The sequence below is a fragment of the Dermochelys coriacea genome, chromosome 10 (genome assembly GCF_009764565.3).
Source record: "Dermochelys coriacea isolate rDerCor1 chromosome 10, rDerCor1.pri.v4, whole genome shotgun sequence".
NCBI classification, from domain to species: Eukaryota; Metazoa; Chordata; order Testudines; family Dermochelyidae; genus Dermochelys; species Dermochelys coriacea.
This window is the reverse complement of record NC_050077.1, coordinates 16,350,220-16,369,805: the sequence shown is the minus strand read 5'-3', so window position 1 is coordinate 16,369,805 and position 19,586 is coordinate 16,350,220. Positions and strand designations below refer to the sequence as shown.

Below are 19,586 nucleotides of genomic sequence, written 5' to 3'. Positions count from 1 at the left end.
AATAATGCTAGAAGGCTTTAAGCTTACAAGAAGGACCTACCATGTTGTATTCTATGATGCGCAGTAATATGTCTGTGATATACTAGATCTCTCCATCATGTAACTTGATGGCCCAAACTAACATTTCTATAGATAGGAGAAAGGCAAAAATAATACAAGCAGATAATTTTGCAAAAAAAAATTGTAGAATGAAGCTTTCCTTCTTGTTACCACCATAGTGCTAGAGTAGATCAGCTGCTGATTGTTTTAATCGCTGTCCTCTAATTCGTTCAGGGCAGGTTTAGCGGGGTAGGAGTTAAAAAGCTGTTGGCTGCCAACAATTTCTCCACAATGGAGCTCACTGTTTCTACCACTGCTGGAGCTACAGTGGTGGTATCTACAGCAGAAAACTTTAAGGAAAAAAAAGCTTAGTGTAGATAAGAATTGAAGCTTCAATCCATGCTACCTATGAAACGTTCTGAAGCTAGTGTAGAATTTGCTTCTGTATGGAAAGACCTTAAAACACCTCTTTTGCTCTGGGTCTTGGTTTTGATGGAGTCACTACTTGAGAAGCTGGACTGTTTGCCTTGTTGCAGCTGTCTGCTCCCCTCTGCTTGCTGGCACTGTTTTTGTGAGCCAGCAGGATATTGAAACATAAATCCTGTATCATTATTTGTATTACAGTAGTACTAGAAGTCTCATTGTGTTAAACACTGTGCAAATATACATTAAGAGACAGTTCCTCTCTCAGCAAGTTAATGTAACGAACAAATGGTGAGGTGAGACAGGATATGTATGTGTTTTTGCATAGCATTGCTACCTGCACAATTTTAGGTGTTAGGACAGTTTGTGTTTTGTTTTTGGTTTTTTAAATAAACGTATCAGTGTCGGCTCTCCCAGCTGGCCACTTGCCTAATCATCATCAATTTGTGCTCCTGTGCAGGTTTTTTGTAAGACCCTATTTACACTACCCATTTCAGCTTTTAAACAAGAGCCTTGCAAGGCCCCATCTACACTACAAATAGAATCACATTATGGAATTCTGTTGCAACATGGCAGCCCTGAAACAGTTCAGTGGCAATTTGGATAATTCAAGGCTTTAGCAGACTTTGGGGCATGGTTTGTAAGACCTTTGTGGCAGGAACTGTCTCTTAGTTCTGTTTGTACAGCGCCTAATACAGTGGGGTCCTGGTCCATGACTAGAGCTCTTAGGCACATGATAACATAAAAAGTCCCTTCTACACTGTAATTTGCAATCCCCCTTTAATTGTGTTGTTACATCTCCCAACATGGTTATATTTTTAGTATAGACAGTACATATCAGTATCCTATAATTTCACCCCAGTAGAGCTAGTAAGCAAAACATAAATATGTGCAGTGATATTACAGTGTTTTTGCTTATAAAAATGGTATAGTATTTGTTTCTCAGTGGCTTCCATATCAAATTTGCTCAGTTTACAAATAAAAAGATGCCTTTTCTAATTGCCGGTTCCTACAGATTCAGTCTGAACTCTGAAAATCAAGCTAGGTTCTTTCCTTCTGTTGCATTAGCAACAGTAGTAAAGATTCTGCATGCCAGATTACCTTTCTACATCTCTGCAACTATACTGTCTTCAAATGAGGCCTTCAGTGACACCAGAGCAATGCTCTTTTTTTTCAGTGGTGCAGCACTGATGTAAATGATTGGAACTTAGGCTCTGTCTACACTGGCAAGTTTGTGCACAGTAAAGCAGCTTTGAGCACTGTAACTCCCGAAGTGTACACACTGCAAAGACACTTAATGCACAGAAACTGCGCAGATGCAGTGCTCTAAAAAAACACCCCAGTGAGAGGTGTAGAACTTTCTGCACCGGGGCTACAGTGCTGTGGTGCCTATGTAGACACTGTGGTGATTACAGCGCTGCGATTGGCCTCTGGGAGGTGTCCCACAATGCCTGTTGTCACCTCTCTGGCCATCGGTTCGAACTCTACTGCCCTGTCCTCAGGTGACCAACCATCAGCTCCCCATTCCTTTGCAAATTTGAAAGTCCCCTTCCTGTTTCCTCGGTGATGCGTGCAGTGGTCTCAGCACATCTTTCCAGGTGACCACGTCTGCTTCATGCACCAGGCGATCTCCTGCTTGGAGCAATGCCAAGCTGCTGGACCACATTGGCATTTGGAGAGAGGAGGCAGTGCAGTCCCAGCTGTGCTCCAGCCATCGGAATTATGATGCCTACGGACAGATTTCTAGATGCATTATAGAAAGGGGCCATGACCGGGACACGTTGCAGTGCAGGATCAAAGCGAAGGAGCTGCGGAACGCCTACCACAAGGCGCCGGAGGCAAACAGTCATTCCGATGCTGTGCCCATGAGCTGTCGGTTCTACAAAAGCTGGAGGCAATACTCGGTGGTGACTCCACCTCCACTGCGAAGGACCCTGTGGATACTTCGTTGGCTTGCATGCCAGTCAAGAGTGGACCGAGCCAGGAGGAGGCAATCTTGGAGGAAGAGAGGAGGGGGACCCAGAGGCAGAGGATGACTCGGAGGCCAGAGATGCATGCAGTCAGGAGCTCTTTTCTACCCCGGAGGAGCCTAGCCAGTCACAGCAGATCTTGGTGAAGTGCAAACAGGAGAGGAGGCCTCTGGTAAGTGGATCTGATTTTGGGAACTGTTGAAGCAAGTTGTTCGGGGCAGGAGAGTTGCAGAAAGCAGGTTTGTCTCCCACCTCCCGCCTAGTCTGAGCGGTGGAACAAGCTATTGATACACTCTCTCACTTCACAGGAATCTCCCTCAGAGATCTCCAGGAAACTCTTGTGGAAATACTAGGCAATCCGTTGCTGTAGGTTCCTCAGCAGAGCTGCTTTGTTTCTTGCCCCATTAACGGTAACTTTCCTGCACTACTTTGCCGTGATGGGTGGGGGGACCATTGCGGCACACAGCTAGCCACATAGGCGCCAGGACAGAAGCCACAGGCTTGGAGAAGACCCTCCCTTGATTCCCTGCTCTACCTCATCAGCGAGATATCTTCCATAATGATCACCTCCCGTGGAAAGTTTGGGGACAGGAATGATTATCAATCCCCCCCCCCACAGTACTGGCTCTCCCCAGGTGCTCAAGAGCCATCTGTCCAGTGTACAGCAGGGTCCAGGAACAGTGATTTACACTGCCCCTGCAGCTACTCACCATTTGAGGGTCTTGTGGCTCATGTGTGCTTGCCTCGGGTCAGCCAGTTAGTGACAGGTGTGTGAGTACTGGCTGTGTTTTAAACCATCTTTGTCTGTGTTGCAAACAATACTGTTTCTGTAAAATGTTGTATTTAAACTTCACAGAGATGACATTGGGGGCACAGCCTCCCTCTTTGTTATCGGCGGCAGAACAGCTGCGCAGAATTAGAAAGTGTCCAAGAAGAACTAAGGAGGACTTTATGCGTGAGGTTATGATGCACTCCGCCACCAAGAAAAAAGAATTGAAGGAGTGGCAGGACAGCGAGAAGAGAGATCGAAAGGAGAACGTGGGACACCAGAAAGAAGCCATGCAGTGGCTCTTAACAGTTACGAAGCGCCAGCAGCCATGCTCCAGGCCATACTAGCTCTTCAAACCGAGCAGCTCTTCACCCCCGTCCCCTACAGCCGCTGTCACAAAACTCCTCTTCCTCTCTTCCGCCCCCCCCCCCCCCCATGGCCAACACATTCTTATCAACCTCCCGGCTCCACTCTCTGCCCGCAGCATTCCACTCCTCCCTCCTCATAATCCAGCAGTGTGGACTCCCACAGCACTCAACACCCGTCCCTCTGCAGTTTGGCCATGCTGAAGTACAGCACTTGCTGCATCGTACTCCAAAGGAGAAGGTTGGGTATGATCCCTGGACATACACAAATCTGTAGCCGTCCCGGGACCCCTCCTCCTCTTGTGACCTTCCCTTCCCCCATCCTTCTCCCTGCTGATGATTTTTTTTCATTTGACTCTCTCCTCTGGTTATCGTCGTTCAATGAAAGAATTGTGTTTGTTTGAAAGCAATCTGTATTCTATTAAGTGAAAGCAAAAAGCACTGCAAAGCAACATACAATTATGTTAAGGCCCCTTCGTGCATCATGTGCACCAATCGCTTCCTAGCATTACAAGCACTGCAATCCAGAGCACAGCAACAAACATTAGTGGCTTTCAGCTTCAAATTGCAGCCTCAAAGCATCCCTAATCCTTATGGCCCCGTGCTGTGCCCCTCTAATAGTGCTGGTCTCTGGCTGTTCAAACTCAGCCTCCAGGCACTGGGCATCTGCGGTCCAGCCCTTAGTGAAGCTTTCACCCTTCTCTTCACAAATATTATGGAGCATAAGCATAGGAATGTTGTCATCTGCCATGTCCAGCTTCTCATACAGGCATCACCAGCGGGCTTTTAAACGGCCAAATGCACACTCCACGGTCATTCTGCACTTGTTCAGCCTGTTGTTGAGCCGCTCCTTGCTGCTGTCAAGTTGCCCTGTGTATGGTTTCATGAGCCATGGCATTAAGGGGTAGGCGTGATCTGCCAGGATCACAGTGGGCATTTTGACTTCCCCTACCGTGATCTTCTGGTCAGGGAAGAAAGTCCCTGTTTGCAGTTTCTTGAACAGGCCAGTATTCTGAAAGATGCTTGTGTCATGCACCTTTCCGGACCAGCCTGCGTTAATGTCTGTGAAACACCCATAGTGATCCACAAGCTCCTGAAGAACCATTGAGAAATACCCCTTGCGATTAATGTACTCAGTAGCTAGGTGGTCTGGTGCCAGAATTGGAATGTGCGTGCCGTCTTTTGGAACAGCATGTGATTAATGGCCCTGCATACTGCTGTCAACGCGACTCCAACAGTAGACTTTCCCACTCCGAACTGGTTAGCGAATGATCGGTAGCAGTCTGGAGTAGCCAGCTTCCACAGTGCCATTGCTACGCACTTCTCCAGCGACAGGGCACCTATCATTCTCATGTCCTTGCGCCACAGGGCTGGGGCGAGCTCATCGTACAGTCCCATGAATGTGGCTTTCCTCATTCAAAAGTTCTGCAGCCACTGCTCGTCATCCCAGACATGCATCTCAATGTGATCCCACCACTCAGTGCTTGTTTCCCGAGCCCAAGAGCAGCATTCCTCTGTGGTCAGCAACTCCGTGAATGGCACAAGCAATCTCATGTCATAGCTAGTATGCGTGGCAAGATCAATGTCACGCTCCTCTTGCCTTTGTAATTTAAGGAATAACTCCACTGCCACTTGTGATGTGTTGGTCAGTGCGAGCAGCATACTGGTCAACAGCTCAGGATCCATTCCTGCAGCCTGAAAGAGGCAGGGCAGGGCGCACAGTACACAAACCATTGAAAGATGGCGCCAAATGTGGAAGGAAGCACAGAGATTGCTGGGACGCGAAGCAATGCATCACGGGGCATTGGGACAGTACCCAGGATGTCCCACGGCCCCTTCCGCCTTCCCACAAGTCTTAGCGGCAAAAGAGAAAGAGGTGCTCTGTAGGATAGCTGCCCAGAGTGCACCACTCTGAATAGCGCCACAAGTGTGAACACACTATTGCACAGGCAGCTGTCAGTGTGAACACACAACAGCGGTTTTCCTTCGGCGCTGTAACTGCTGGTACTGTAACTTTGCAAGTGTAGACGTGCCCTTAGTAAACAATCTTCTTGATGATGCACAAGATGGGAAAAGATCCTCAACTTTGATGATTAAATTAAATCAGCAGAAATTATTCCGCACGTACACAAAATAAGAGTCATTGTCACTGTCCCTTTTGAAAGACATAGACTTTGAATAAAAACTGGTAGGACTAATTACAGGCCATCTGCTGCTAGTAAGTTTCCTTCATTTTGCCTTCATGACCCATGTTATTGAGAGACATCTTCTTCTCTGTCATGTCATATTTCTATCAATCTCCCCCACTAAGGCATTTAATAAAGAAGCCAATCAACAATATAACATCAGAGCAAATTCAGAGCGAAAACAGGGAATCTCAGTTGGCATAATTTACTCCCATGTCTCTTATGCTAACGTAAACATTCTGGTTTGCTTGCTTAGGCCCCCACTCCCGTAACCAGATCTGCACAGAGCCATGTTGACTTCTGCAGGGGACCACATTGGCACAAGTCTGCACTCTTGTCGATTGTTGTTTCAGGATTGGGATCTTATGGTTGTATCACCTTACCACGGAACTTGCATTCCCCCTTCACATTACTTTTGGACTTGGGCAGTTGAATCTAAAAGCTTATCTACATTGGGAGGTTTTCAGGATTTGCTATTTCTGATTAGGTACTCCTGATTAACGAGATGTGTGGATTCTCTTATTCCAGAATTAGTGCCCTATTCCAAATTAGTTTAATCCATTTTGGAAGTGAGTTAAACTAATTTGGAAAAAGACTCTTACTCTGGTATAAGAGCATCCACACATTAGTTAATGAGGAATAATTAATCCACTTTTAATTCACACCTTCTCTTATTCCAGATTAATTTTCATGTGTAAAAAGGCTGCACCGTCCATACTGAAAGGCCAAAAGAGAAGAGTGAAGTAAGAAAATCACTAGTAAGAGGGTGTGAATTACACTTTATTCCAGCTCCTCAGTTTGCAAATTATATCAATTTAGACATGTTGGTAAATTGGTAGATATAGGGGCAAGAAAGACTTGCATCATTCTCAAATTTAGCTCATAATGGATAAGAACAGCAGAACTAATTCTGGACATTCTTGGGGTTATACTGTGCTCTTTTTTTTTGTCCCCCACCCCAAATAGAGTATTAAAGCAAACGCTGATCACGAAAAGTCTGAACAATTAAATTTGCTAGCTTTGTGTTGGAAACTCTTTGATATCTTCTTTGGATCTGGCAGATATGAACCTACAAATTCTGATTGGTTGATGCCACAGGAGGTTCTTAAAATTTCCCCCATCACAGTTTGGTGTATCAGCAGTTTTGAGGGTCTTAACAAAGATTTTCATACCAGTAATTGGCTTAGCTGAGGGTTTGCAGTAATTTTTAACAGGAAGATGGCTCTTTACCCCCAGAGACTTCAACTTCTTTAAAAGGGAGACCAAAGCAAAATTCCATCTGAGAACTGCTTATTCTTGGATCTATTTGTAGGCACATCCTGAATGGAAAGTTTAGCAGAAGAGCAGTTTGGTCACAGGGAACAATACATAAAGTCACTGATTCCACAGATTTTAGAGTTCCTAGATTAAGGACTAACACCAGGCCTTGATTTTAATACAGTAGGGTGCTGGAAGGCAAAGGTGGTCACCCTGATCAAAGTAAACAAGACCAAAAAATGTAGAGCAATCTGTCCTAGTGGCCGTGTATTGTCAAGGTTCTGAGTTTGGCAAAATTGTTGCAACATCTGCGTATTAAGGGGTGTGGGATTTAAGTGTGGTGCTGCAAGCTATGAAAGAGCAACCTTTTGAGCTTTTAGAATGCATTCCTGATTGTGGTCACCTCCGGGACAAGAGTTTCAGGCTTGGGTCTAAAGAAAAGGAGTACTTGTGGGACCTTAGAGACTAACAAATTTATTTGAGCATAAGCTTTCGTGAGCTACAGCTCACTTCATCGGATGCATTCGGCCCACTGTATTTTCCACCGAATGCATCCGATGAAGTGAGCTGTAGCTCACGAAAGCTTATGCTCAAATAAATGTGTTAGTCTCTAAGGTCCCACAAGTACTCCTTTTCTTTTTGTGAATACAGACTAACACGGCTGCTACTCTGAAGCTTGGGTCTGTATCCATAGAAGAGTAGAGTTTTATGTTTACCAGAGGAAAATGGATTTAGAGGCTTCTGCTGTAGTTGCACCAAATGTTCATTTTGTTTCTCATAAATTTCAGGATTTCTGTATAGCTCTCCTAGTCTTGGGAAATTTTGGTTGTGGGATTGAGTCTCTACATCTGGCCATTCCATTAGTAGATTGTGCAAACTGTAAATGTGTGCCATCTTGTCCTTCCCAGTGGTATAACTATGCTTCCAGCCCACTGAGTCCTCTTTCTTGTAGAAAGGAGTTCTTCTGTGCAGTCAGGGTTGAGCCATGAAATTGGGGCCCAAGAAAGAGCTGGGACAAAGCTGAGCAGGAGAGACTGAAAAGCACACCTCCTTTATTTGATCTCTCCCTAATGCTGCCCCCTTCCTTTGTCACTCCCATCTCCCCATTTTTCCTAAGCTTGTGCAACTGGAATCATGATCAGGCTGAACTGTGCTCTCTCCAGACATAATGCTTATCCTAATTGGCTGGAAGGTGGTGGTGGTGATCAGTAAATGAGGTTCACTTTCACATCTGAGAGCACTGTCTTGCAGCGCTGCCTGTTCCTGCTGGCACAAGAAGCTGGACTTAGTTCAGCATTCAAACCCAGGGTTCCCTGGGTTTGGTGGTGCATTACCTCTAAACAACTGCTGTCTTGAGGTCTTTTATTAATGGTTCTACTTTGCTCATAGTAGGTCCTGGCTAGACTGTGCAAGTGACCTATTTAGCAGGTCTTTATTTTTTTGGCTACATTCATCTTAACTATTAACAAGGAAGTATGAGAAATAAGGTTTACAGCAAAGACAGCATTGGAGGACTCAAGTAGGAATGGAGGACAAGAAGAATAATACAAAATAGAGCAAGGATGGAATTGCATGGTGAGGTGTAAAGAGCCAGTGGATGTGTAAGTGATAAATATTTAATGGCATGGAAGAGTGAGCAGAAGTAATGGGGAAATAAATCAGTGATTGTTAGTTTAATAGTGGAAGGCAAAAATTGAGAATACAGTCAGAGATGTCACTGGAGCCTTCCTGAAGCAGAGAAGCAATGCCCTGGTTGCAACTAGAAATGTCTTACACAGTTTGTATGGAAATGATTGTTGTTAAATAGCACATGATGAGAGGAGCTCTCCTATCCAGATTTCATTTGTCCACCAGGCTGAAAGGATAGTGCTGCCATTTAGCTGATGCTAATGTTTGCTTTTCATGGCAAACTTGCCTATCTATTTAGTGTTTTTAATAGTGATGTCAGGAAGAAGCTGTATAGCATAGCAATATTCATTTAGCAAGATTTGTGGACCAACTTGTTGGTACCAGAATAGCAGGAAACTGTCAGTTTTGCAAGAAGTGTTCAAAGGAAACATACAGAGTCTGTGGAGAGAGGAAGGGTGTTGGCTTGCAATATAGATTAGACACTTTATTTTCTTTTCAGGGAAGGCATTGCAGGTGTATTCCTGAATTCCGTTTGGTAGGAGGCCCCATGAAGGGCTGAGTGATTGAGTTAGAAAATGGAAGTTACCCAGTGGAGTCTAATCATTCAGCTGTTTTTATAGAAGATACTTTGTGAAATAACTGTCCAGAGTACTATGTAAGATGCAGTTTTAAAGTATTATTTCTTCAAGATTAGTCTGCCTGCATTTGATTACAATCCAAACCTAAATTCATCTTGAATTTATTAGTCTATAGAGTTCCTAAATTTATTTGTAGAATAGCTTGATATTGGTCATATATGATTTTCATTATTTTTTGAACTACTGTTTTTTATTGCTTAAGTTTTAAAATGTTGTTCCTTTCTTTCTCTGTAGTGGTACATGTGCAACACAGAGCAGTTGTGTGAATCCCTTCAGCCTATCTTTGTCCAGAGTTACCTTGACCAGGGAACACAGATCTTCTTAAACAACAGCATTGAGAAATCAGGCTGGCTCTTTATCCAGCTCTATCACTCTTTCGTGTCCTCAGTTTTTAGCCTGTTTATGTCTAGGACATCTATCAATGGGTAAGTGAAAAGGTGATACTAGTTCAGTTTTTTGTAAATGAAGATAGGATAAGAGAACTCTGGATTTGGATTTCCAGGTGCTCCGTCCTGCCACTTGATGCCCCGCCATGCAGAGAGTAATCAGGTCTTTTCCAAGATACTTAGCTTCATTTTCTTCATTCTGTCAAATGCATCTAAACTACCTTTATGTAAATTATTTGATCTATGTATTCAGTGACATTTTTCTAATTTCAGTTAAGCTGTGATAAAAGAAAAATGTAAATATCTAACAGGTCAGAAAAGCCTGTACCTTTTTAAATTATAAAGAATCCTACCTCCTATTTAAAAAAAAAAAATTGGCAAAAGAAGACCATGGGACTCTAAATTAGAACATAAAGGCTACTTTTTCTCAGTTTCCTCCCAAATTTACCATGGAGTGGGGATGCCCTCCTCGTACTTCAACAGTTATTTCCCCCCCCCTATTTTTTTCACCCTTTGCTTTACTTACCTTCCCGTCTCTAGAGAGCATATGTGGTGGTGACTGTTCTAGTTGAAGATGGTTGTATGAAACCATCTCTGCAGCACAACCCATCAGGATAGCTCCTGCATTTATTGGCGAGATTGCTGCAGAGCATTTGAAAATTCTTCTTCCACTTTCTTTTCAAGGCTGCGTACATTGCCTCTGTAGTTCTACTGGGAATGTAGCAAAAGACAAGATGCAGAAATCTAGCCTACATTTCGTGCATAATATAATGTGGAACAAAAAGAAAAGGAGTACTTGTGGCACCTTAGAGACTAACAAATTTATTAGAGCATAAGCTTTCGTGAGCTACAGCTCACTTCATCGGATGCATTTGGTGGAAAAAACAGAGGAGAGATTTATATACACACACACAGAGAACATGAAACAATGGGTTTATCATACACACTGTAAGGAGAGTGATCACTTAAGATAAGCCATCACCAACAGCAGGGGGGGGGAAGGAGGAAAACCAGGGATTCCTCCTTCCCCCCCCCTGCTGTTGGTGATGGCTTATCTTAAGTGATCACTCTCCTTACAGTGTGTATGATAAACCCATTGTTTCATGTTCTCTGTGTGTGTGTATATAAATCTCTCCTCTGTTTTTTCCACCAAATGCATCCGATGAAGTGAGCTGTAGCTCACGAAAGCTTATGCTCTAATAAATTTGTTAGTCTCTATGGTGCCACAAGTACTCCTTTTCTTTTTGCGAATACAGACTAACACGGCTGCTACTCTGAAACCTGTGATAATGTGGAACAGTTATCACAGGGCCATGGGCTTAGACTCAAACCCCACTCTGGAAATAAGTCTTTTTGGGTGTCCACTAGGGCTCAGTGGGGAAAAAAAATTTTGTCCCGTGAGAATTTTTGAGATTTAAAATAATTTTCCTCTCCTGAATCGGGACAAAAGTCAAAATCTCAAACTTTTATGAATTGATAGTGTAAAAAAAACACCACCACCCAAAAGCCTTCAGATCTAGTCAATTGAAACATTTTGTTTAAATTCATTTTGATTTCAACTTTATTATTTAACATTTTTTATTAACTAACTTGATGATGAAAAAAATTCAGACCGAAAAAGTGATGATTTGATAATTTAATTTTATACACCACATGGGATGCTTGGAGGCCGAAAGCTATATTAAAGCTTTTGTGGTACACTTAGGCTTGTAAAATTGGTCAGCACAATATTCAATGCTATCTTCTAACCCTTAAAACAGTGGTTTTCAAACTTTTGTATTGGTGACCCCTTTCACATAGCAACCCTCTGAATGCGACTCCCCCCCTTTATAAATTAAAAACACTTTTTTATATATTTAACACTATTATAAATTCTGTAGGCAAGCAGGGTTTGAGGCAGGGGTTGGCAGCTCGCAACCCCCCATGTAATAACCTCATGACCCCCTCAGGGATCCCGACCCCCAGTTTGGGAACGCGTGCTTTAAAATATAAAATCTGTTTGCGTTATCATTTTGTTTCTGGGCAGTCAGGGAACCCATCCCAAACAAGATGTCAAGCTTGACTGGTGGGTATCTTGGCTAGGACTGGGGGGAGAGAGAGTGAGTGAAGAGAAGCTTATTAAACAGGCAAACTTGGCCAATATTATTCTGTTGCTCTCTTTCTTGATTGGCTTCAGATGGACATAAATTTACACAGTGAACCCAAATTCCAGATTCTGAAGGCTGTTCATTTGGTATCCTCATTTCTGCAGACCATGCAAAAATTCCCTTACTATTACAATCTCTTCCCTTCCCCACCCCACTTCACCACAATCAAGCATATGTCCAAGTTCACCTCAGGTCTGATGCTTTGTGGAGAATGCATTTTATTATAGCTACATGCTTGACCTTTTTTTTTTTTTTAAACTTCCCTTGTTTGGCTACACAGTATGATCTGAAAATAGTATATGGCTACTATGGCTAGAAATCTTTCACCTTATTTTCCAACCAGATGTTCATGTGAGCTTTCCTGTGGAGTTCTTAGTTACTTGTAGCTTTATATATAGGTCCCTTTTGGTCTCCCCTTTTTCCTTTCTCCCCCATCTTTCTTTTTCTCAAATGCTTTCTAGTGCTTTGAAGGACGCCTCACAGTGCCTTTAGGAATAAAAGCCATGAGCCAATTATACAGTGTAGACTGATATAAATGTATTGCAAGAGGGCTCTGATTAAATGGGCTGTACTCTATATTTAACATCCCCCCTTAGCCTCTGTGCTAGAAATTTAACTGATGGTTTCTTCTGTATCACTTAATTCAGTGTGTATTCATTACTAATAAATTCTAGTCCTGAGTGACTTCTTTCTAACCCATCATCCTGTTATATCATCTTTGCTGCTTATTCTCTTTAGTTTCCCTGCCCTTGCTCTTGATCATAAATCTCTATGCTGCTATGGCCTATTTGTACTAGTCATTGTCTTTTTCCTAAGTTTGACTTCATACCTCAAGGTAGACAGAAATAATATTCTTTATCCCCCTTGCATCTGTTACTGACCAATTCTTTCTTCCCCGATCAGCTGTCCTAACTCTTTCATCCTCTGAACTTCTGCCACAACAGCTGTAATCTTACAATATATACTCTTTAAACAGTCACAGGTGGAGATGTCATTGACATGATCTGTAGAGAATCCAATTGTCACCTGCAGCCAATTCCTTAATGAATTGCTCATTTTCTATTCCACATCCTTTTCTGTCACATATAGGAGCTTCATATAGCAGCCTTGACCACTGAAATTGAGTCACTACATCATACAGTTCTAAAAAATAACCCTTTTTCTTTCCCACTATTCCAAACATGTTACCCGGCCTGCTCTTCACATTTCTTCGCGTGCTTCCTTTCCATTTCCACATAAAATTCTTCATGCTTTGTGCCTACTTACATCTCTTCTTTCACCTTCTATTTCCTCTTATCAGGTCCTTTAGGGCCAAATCCCACTTGCTGTGCTCACATGAGGTCAGTTGCCTGTTAAAGCCAGAGAGTTATCTCATACAAGTACAAAGAGCAGGATTTGGGCTTTGTCTCTTCTTCCCGCTCTTGGCTTTGTCCCTTTTTTGTATGACTCCCTTCTCTTAGAACTTTATCCCTCTTTCCAGGAACCAAATGACTTTTCTCTGCCCATCAGATTTCTTCGTAAAGCCCACACCAATGCTATCTGCATGCATTTGTTGTTTGATCTTTCAACCTGCGTATTGCATTTGTCTAAATTAAATTGCAAATTCCTCTGAGCAGGGACCTTATCTGTTACTTGTTTGAAATAATTTACAGAGTGCAATAGGAGCATCGAGAATTTAAAGTCTTCCCTGTTTAAGTTTGCACAAAATCAGACGCTGCCATCTTTACATTTCAGGTTGCTGGGAAGAGGCTCAATGTTTGTATTTTCACCAGAACAATTTCAGAGACTACTCAAAATAAACCCAGAGTGGAAATCCCACAGACTTCTCGATTTAGGGGCTGGAGATGGAGAGGTCACTAAAGTCATGAGTCCTCACTTTGAAGAAATCTATGCCACTGAGTTGTCTGAAACTATGATATGGCAGCTTCAGAAAAAGAAATACAGGTATTGTACTACATAGGTTGACTTGATGTAATACTTGATGTGAAGGACGTGGTAACTGCCTGTAATATTTTATGACTATTATGTGTTACATCTATTTTATTATTGTGTTGCTTGCTATATGATTTCAGGGGATGATAGTTGAGGCATGAGCTGATCTGCACATAGACAGGAAGGCAGACAAACACCATTTATCAATACAGTGCAGAGAACAACGGCTTTGAAGTCTATCCTGACCCCCACGATGGGGTGCATAAGAGATACAGGGTGACAAAAAGAAACGGGTTCAAGAGATATAGACTGGCAAAGAGCTTTGGAACTGATAAATGGACAGCTCTGAGACATGAGAGAGACAGGGATTTCGGGGAAACAGACTGAACCCCAATTCTGAGAAGTGGAAGTGTCTGGATAAGTGAGGCACATCTAAGCTTTAGGTGAGACAGTTATGCGTGTAGACTTTTTGTTGTTTTAAAGACTGTTGTGCTGTGTTTGCTTTTATTGTTGTGCTTTGTTTGTAGTGTTGAGATTAAACACTATTTTGTTTTGAAAATGTTGGTTTGTGGCACTGTATTCAAGCACTAATCACAGCTCTTGAAAGGAAGCCTTACAGGTAGCTGAATCCAGTCAGGCTTGCTGAGTAATCAGTTAGTGCACAAGGGACTATATCTCAGGACCCAGTCTAAAGAATGGGGGAGTGTGAGGTTCCACCGCAGAACAGGTGAATGCAAAAGGCCTAACACCTGAGGGGTCGCAATCTCAGAGAATGAGAGGAGTCAAAGATGTAGCTACTATGACACTTGAGCTTTGCTATTTCTCCAAATTGTATCAAATTTAATGCCAGGGTGTCACATTTCTGTAAATATTTTTATGTAGTAATTCCAAAGAAGGTCCAAATTCAGATGTTTCTGCGGTAGGATATATAAAACTTTCCAGTGGTTGGCTGCGAGAATGTTAATTCTGTCTTGCCTAGTGGAGTGGAAAGACCATATCTATAGGCATGACTACACTTGGGTTTTAGTTCGTACTATCTCGAGTTAGTATGGATTGAAAAAGCTTGCATACACATGATGCAAATGCTTAAAGCTCACTAACCCCATGTATGGTGTGAATTCTGCAGTCCTCTTTCAAAGTATACAAAGTTTGTTGCAAATTGAATTAGTGTGGACTGTTTGTGTGGATGCCATGCTGCTGTGGAGTACTTTGGCAGTCCTCCAACTGCTATCCCACTGCTTTGTGGGCATCTGTGATCAACCTGCCTATTTACCTGTGTACCCTTCGCTGCTCTGGGGTCAAATTGACCAGATGTCCCCCCTCCTGTTTAAAAAACTTGATCAGGGCCAGTATTTGCTCATTTGCTGCTGGATTCAAATGTATCAGTATTAATGTGATATTATCCAGAAGCTGTACAACATTCCTCAAGCAGCTGCTTGTAACCATGGTGTAGTCCTTGATCTCCTCACCATTTGAGGACAATCAACAGTGCAAGTAGCTCTTGTGACAAGCCACAGCAATACAAAACTCTTCAAGGAGATCTCCAAACAGATGGCCAAAAAGGGTCACAACTGGCTTGCCTTTCAGTGCCATATAAAAACCAAACAGCTAAAGCAAATGTTACAAAGACAGAACAGAAAATCCAGTGCTGTCTCTTCAATCTTCCTATTTCTTGAGGAGCAGGACAAGATTTTTAGTTGTCATGCCACTACAGAGCCCAACACCTGCCCCCGGTATAACAGCCTCTAAGCGACCACAGTGCTCTGTCAGCCTCTAGCAGACCTGCAAGTGATGCAGGAAAGACTTCTTCTAGAGGAGTACTAAATCTAAGAGATCTGCAGTGTTGAAGATCCCAAGCCAAGAGCACTAAATTGAAGTCCTCGAGCTCATCTAAATCACAAGGTACCCATTGATCAGTACCAAAGAAGCATGACCGAGGTTCTATGGGCTCTGCACCAAAGAAGTCAGTACTGCCTGCAGCATGTTTAATATCTTGACCAACAGAGCAGCAAATATCAGCACCATATGCGCTGCCCTCGGTGCAGCAGGCCTCCGCTTTCACAGTTCACCAGGTTCCTGTGCAACCTCACCTGATGCTGCAGGAGTTCAGATTTTCCAGGGATTTGTTAATCTCCTGTGAATCTGAATATCCTTTTATTGAACTCATTTAGACTTCTGCTATCTTTGGTACCTTGCCTATCACCAGTACTGCCTAATACCCTTTTACTCATGCGTACGGAGAGACAAACCATCACTCCTCCTTCATCTCCTCCTCTATTAGACTTTGTAGATGAGAGCTCTTCAGACTCTCAAATATCTGTTCAGGGCTCTTATAATTATCTGTCTAGACTAGATTCTCCTGAGCTTACTCCATCAAGGGATACTTCAAGGCTCACGAGGCCCCAACTTCCTCAGCATCCTCCTTGGTATGATGAATCCTGGATGCCTCCCCTGTTCCCATATTGCCTCTCAAATGACCACATTGGGATCCTGAAGCTGCATACTATGGTAAAGAACAAAATTGTCAGACACATAGATGAACATAATTTGTTGGGGAAGAGTCAACGTGGTTTTTGTAAAGGGAAATCATGCCTCACCAATCTACTAGATTTCTTTGAGGGGGTCAACAAGCATGTGCACAAGGGGGATATAGTGTACTTAGATTTTCAGAGAGCCATTAACAAATTCCCTCACCAAAGGCTCTTAAGCAAAGTAAGCTGTCATGGGATAAGAGGGGAAAGTCCTCTCATGGATTGGTAACTGGTTAAAAGATAAACAAAGGGTAGGAATAAATGGTCAGTTCTCAGAATGGAGAGAGGTAAATAGTGGTGTCCCCCAGGGGTCTGTACTGGAATCAGTCCTATTTAACATATTCATAAATGATCTGGAAAAAGGGGGTAAACAGTGATGTGGCAAAATTTGCAGATGATACAAAACTACTCAAGATAGTTAAGTCCCAAGCAGACTGAGAAGAGCTACAAAAGGATCTCATAAATTTGGGTGACTGGGCAACAAAATGGCAGATGAAATTCAATGTTGATAAATGCTAAGTAATGCACATTGGAAAACATGATCCCAACTATACATATAAAACAATGGGGTCTAAATTAGTGTTATCACTCAAGAAAGAGATCTTGGAGTCATTGTGGATAGTTCTCTGAAAACATCCACTCAATGTGCAGCAGCAGGCAAAAAAGAATATTGAGACTCATTAAGAAAGGGATAGATAATAAGACCGAAAATATCATATTGCCTCTGTGTAAATCCATGGTACATTCACATCTTGTATACTGAGTGCAGATGTGGTCACCCCATCTGAAAAGAGATGCATTGGAATTGGAAAAGGTTCATAAAAAGGCAACAAAAATTATTAGGGGTATGGAACGGCTTCCATATGAGGAGCGATTAATAAGACTGTGACTTTTCAGCTTGGAAAAGAGATAACTAAGGGGGATGTGATAGAGGTCTATAAAATCATGGCTGGTTGTGGCGAAAGTAAGGAAGGAGTGCCAATCTATAAAAAGGGAAATAAAGACAACCTGGGGAATTACATACTAGTCAGATTAATTTCTGTACCTGGAAAAATAACGGAGCAAATAATTAAGCAATTTGCAAACATCTAGACGATAGTAAGGTGATAAATAACAGTCAGCATGGATTTGTCAAGAACAAATTGTGTCAAACCAGCCTCATAGCTTTCTTTCACAGGGTAACAAGCCTTGTGGCTGGGGCGGAAGCGGTAGACGTGGTATATCTAGACTTTCGTAAAATTTTGATACTATCTTGCGTGACCTCATCAACAAACTAGGGAAATGCAACGTAGATGGAGCTACTATAAGATGGGTGCATAATTGGTTGGAAAACCATTCCCAGAGAGTAGTTATCAGTGGTTCACAGTCATACTGGAAGGGCATAACGAGTGGGGTCCTGCAGGGATCGGTTCTGGGTCCAGTTCTGTTCAATATCTTCTTCAATGATTTGGATAATGGCATAGAGAGTACACTTATAAAGTTTGCAGACAATACCAAGCTGGGAGGGGTTGTGAGTGGTGTGGAGGATAGGATTAAAATTCAAAATGATGGACAAACTGGAGAAATGGTTTGAAGTAAATAGGATGAAATTCAATAAGGATAAACGCAAAGTACTCCATTTGGGAAGGAATAATCAGTTGCATAGATACAAAATGGGAAATGACTGCCTAGGAAGGAGTACTGCAGAAAGGGATCTGGGGGTCAATGTACATCACAAGCTAAATATGAGTTAACAGTGTAATGCTGTTGCAAAAAAAAGAAAAAGCAAACATCCATTCTGGGATGTATTAGCAGGAGTATTGTAAGCAAGACACGAGAAGTAATTCTTCCACTCTACTCCACACTGATTAGGCCTCAAGTGGAATATTGTGTCCAGTTCTGGGCTCCACATTTCAGGAAAGATGTGGACAAATTGAAGAAAGTCCAGAGAAGAGCAACAAAAATGATTAAAGGTCTAGAAAACATGACCTGTGAGGGAAGATTGAAAAAATTGGGTTTGTTTAATCTGGAGAAGACTGAGAGGGGACATAACAGTTTTCAAGCACATAAAAGGTTATTACAAGGAGGAGGGAGAAGAATTGTTCTTCTTAACCACTGAGGATTGGACAAGAAGCAATGGGTTTAAATTGCAGCAAGGGCAGTTTAGGTTGGATATTAGGAAAAACTTTGTAACTGTCAGAGTGATTAAGTACTGGGATAAATTGTCTTTGGAGGTTGTAGAATCTCCATCATTGGGGATTTTTAAGAGCAGGTTGGACAAACCTGTCGGGGATGGTATAGATAATACTTAGTCCTGCCTTGAGTGCAGGGGACTGGACTAGATGACCTCTTGAGGTCCCTTCCAGTTCTAGGATTCTATGAAAAGGAAGTATTTTTTCACACAATGCACAGTAAGTCTGTGGAATTCCTTGCCAGAGGATGTTGTGAAAGCCAAGACTATAAAAGGGTTCAAAAAAGAACTAGATAAGTTTATGAAGGATAAGTCCGTCAATGGCTATTAGCCAGGATGGGCAGATATGATGTCTCTAGCTTCTGTTTACCACAAGCTGGGAATGGGCAACGGTGGATGGATCACTTGCTGTTTACCTGTTCTGTTCATTCCTGCTGGGGCACCTGGCATTGGCCACTGTCGGAAGACAGGATACTGGGCTGGATGGACCTTTGGTCTAACCCAGTATGGCTGTTCTTATGTTCTTATACTGCCAGCAATTCTCTGAGATACCCAGTGCTCATGGGGAATGGCAGGGTCAGTACTTCAGGAGAAGTTTGAAGAGCAAGAGACGAGGGCTGGTGAGGTTGCTACTGCTCAGACAAAAGTTTCCTCAACTTCCTTGGATGAAGCTGTTATGCCCCGGCCATCTACTGTGGACAACTTCAAACAGTCTCAAAACTTGATGAAGAAAGTGGCAGACACTCTTCAAATATTGCTGGAAGAAGTCAGAGACACAGCTTAAGTTGTTGGACAGTCTTTCTACACCATCTTTGGCCATGTGGTTCTCCACATAAATGAGGCATTGTTCGAATCTGCCAAGACAATTTAGCAGACTGTACTCTACCCCACTTCCCTCCCCCCCCCCAACAAGAGGGCAGACAGAAAGTAGTATGTTCAGACGAGGGGTTCAGAATTGTTGTTTTCCTACCCTACCCCTAACTCCTTGGTTGTGGAGGCAGCACCATTCAAAGGCTTCACATAAGGATCACAAGTGCTTAGATCATAAGAGCTATTCCTCTGCCGTCCTGCAGTGCAGAATTGGTAATTATCAGGTGATCTTGGAAAAATACAACTATCTTAATTATATGAAATTTATTTCCTG

The 19,586-nt window shown here is 42.7% G+C and overlaps 1 protein-coding gene across 2 annotated transcripts in view; it reads left to right on the top strand.

Moving 5' to 3' along the window:
- METTL9 (methyltransferase like 9) overlaps window positions 1-19,586 on the top strand; it is a 40,781-nt gene that overhangs the window by 3,316 nt on the left and 17,879 nt on the right. For both annotated transcript variants that reach the window (XM_038420092.2, XM_043494542.1), the window contains exons 2-3: window positions 9,511-9,701; window positions 13,544-13,753. In XM_038420092.2, the coding sequence (XP_038276020.1) occupies window positions 9,511-9,701; window positions 13,544-13,753 (401 nt within the window). The remainder of the gene's footprint in view (window positions 1-9,510; window positions 9,702-13,543; window positions 13,754-19,586) is intronic.